Here is a 1,961-nt window from a genome sequence, read left to right on the forward strand (position 1 = left end):
AAACGTTAGGCCTATGTTTGGTATGTAGAATGTAATCACCGTGAAGATCGTATAGATTTTGATGCTTAATGGTTTTTTTATATATTTTATGTGGATATTCATGTTGCCAAAAAAGAAACAATGATAGTTTAATACAATTTGGCGAAATTCGTATATGAAACGGTATAAAAGCGAATTTTCGATAACATCGTATTCAGTTGATCGAAAACTTTTGCACTGTAAATTGTTTAATCATGTTTTATTTTGCGAATATACCATATTGGTCATTGGCCTTAGTTTTGTGCACATTTTTCGTATCAGGTAATTTTAAGTGATAGCATATTATTCATTAAATGATTTAGTTTTGAGTTTTGACTGATTCTTTTTTCGTTTTTTGTTGTGTTTTAAGCCAAACATGTGCACGTTGATAATGAGTCGACCACCGTATTGATTGATACAAAAGAATTTCTGGACATTTCCCAAAAAACGAACAAAGCAAATTGCGATGAGAATGAAGAGTATCGAGAATGTGGCAAAAAGTGCGCATTGAGTTGTCGATATCCGTCTTCATCGGTGGAAATTACATTTTCCGAAGATGATTGCGAAAAATTGGAGTGTGTGACCGGATGCTTCTGTAAAGATGGATTAGTGAGAAGTGGCGATAAATGTATTCAAATTTCAGAGTGTTTGTATGACCCAAATAGATCGGAGCGAGCGATAAAGAATTCAACATTCGGTCAAGCATTTTCATATTGGACACAAATCGGGAAAGAAAAACTTGGAAAACCTTGTAACGGATGTAATACGACCATTCATATTCATAATCACAATCATATCAAAGCTGCCAAGCCGATTGTTTTGATAGTGAATTTTATCGGGAAAAATGGAACAAACACATCAACTACATCAACCACATCCACCACATCAACCACATCAACCACATCCACCACAACGGTCACTCCGAATACCACCGATCCTGTAGAAGAAACAACGATAACTATCGATGTACCAAGTTCACCTGAAGAGCCTACGGAAGAATCTACCACAATTACAATCGACATACCCGCTGAAACAGAAGAACCTCCGGAGAGTACCAGTAAAGTTACTATAGAGATACCACTTACTGACCCGGTGGATAAAAATAGTTCAAATGATGATGATAATAATGGTGGTGATGATATTAGTTTCACCATAGATGGACAGAAAAAAATTGCGGTTAGCAACGCAACGGAATCAAGAACCACCACAACAGCAGCACCGATAAAAATGCCAACGAAATCGAAACGCCCATCAAAGTTAAGGCCGACTAGGACATCTACATCGAATAACAAAAATACACTTCGGTCAGCTCCAATTGCTTCATTTAGTCATTTGAATCGTGATGAACCTGAACCGGTGAGCACGGTACAAAACGATAATATTGAGTCGGTAGCGAAACCAATAACAGAAAATCTACTCCTGCAAAAAATATATCGAAATCTATTCGGTTCAAATAGGATTCCAACATTAGTCGTACCTTTAATACCTTATGGCCTTTATTTCCCTTCGTTCGAGAACAAACAGATTTCACAGTTTTTTAATGTAAATAAAGATAAAAGCGATTGATGAACGATCCACACTCATCTTATTACGTTCATCGTAGTCATTTATTGCAAATTTATCTTACTTATTTATTCAAAAATGCTTTGGGTATGAAGAGGTATTCAGATGTTCATCCGAAGTTGGTGATAAAAAAATCAAAAATATTAATTTTAAATTTTTTTCTTCTTGAAAATAGGTTTAATATTTATTATTAATTTAGAGGTATAGAAAAAATCGACTTATACGAGTATAAATAAAAACATTATTTTAGAAAAAAAAATATCAGAAAATTGTGAAAACCGTGTTTATTTCCATTTGTTTGCCACAAATGTTTCGCTTTAGTTTACTGCAAAAAATTTCTATAAGTGAACCAAATGATTGGTGCTTTTTTAAGGAATGTA

The 1,961-nt window shown here is 34.3% G+C and overlaps 1 protein-coding gene across 1 annotated transcript; it reads left to right on the plus strand.

Annotated features, from left to right (window-relative positions):
• Positions 1-208: 208 nt before the first annotated feature.
• On the plus strand, positions 209-1,613 carry LOC116351324 (cell wall protein DAN4-like). Its single transcript, XM_031783412.1, has 2 exons — positions 209-300; positions 389-1,613. The coding sequence occupies exons 1-2, from the start codon at positions 234-236 to the stop codon at positions 1,582-1,584; spliced, it is 1,263 nt and encodes a 420-aa protein (XP_031639272.1). The 5' UTR covers positions 209-233; the 3' UTR covers positions 1,585-1,613.
• Positions 1,614-1,961: the final 348 nt, after the last annotated feature.

This window comes from Contarinia nasturtii, unplaced genomic scaffold (genome assembly GCF_009176525.2).
Source record: "Contarinia nasturtii isolate CC-2019 unplaced genomic scaffold, AAFC_CNas_1.1 Cnas_scaffold_5239, whole genome shotgun sequence".
Classification (NCBI taxonomy): domain Eukaryota; kingdom Metazoa; phylum Arthropoda; class Insecta; order Diptera; family Cecidomyiidae; genus Contarinia; species Contarinia nasturtii.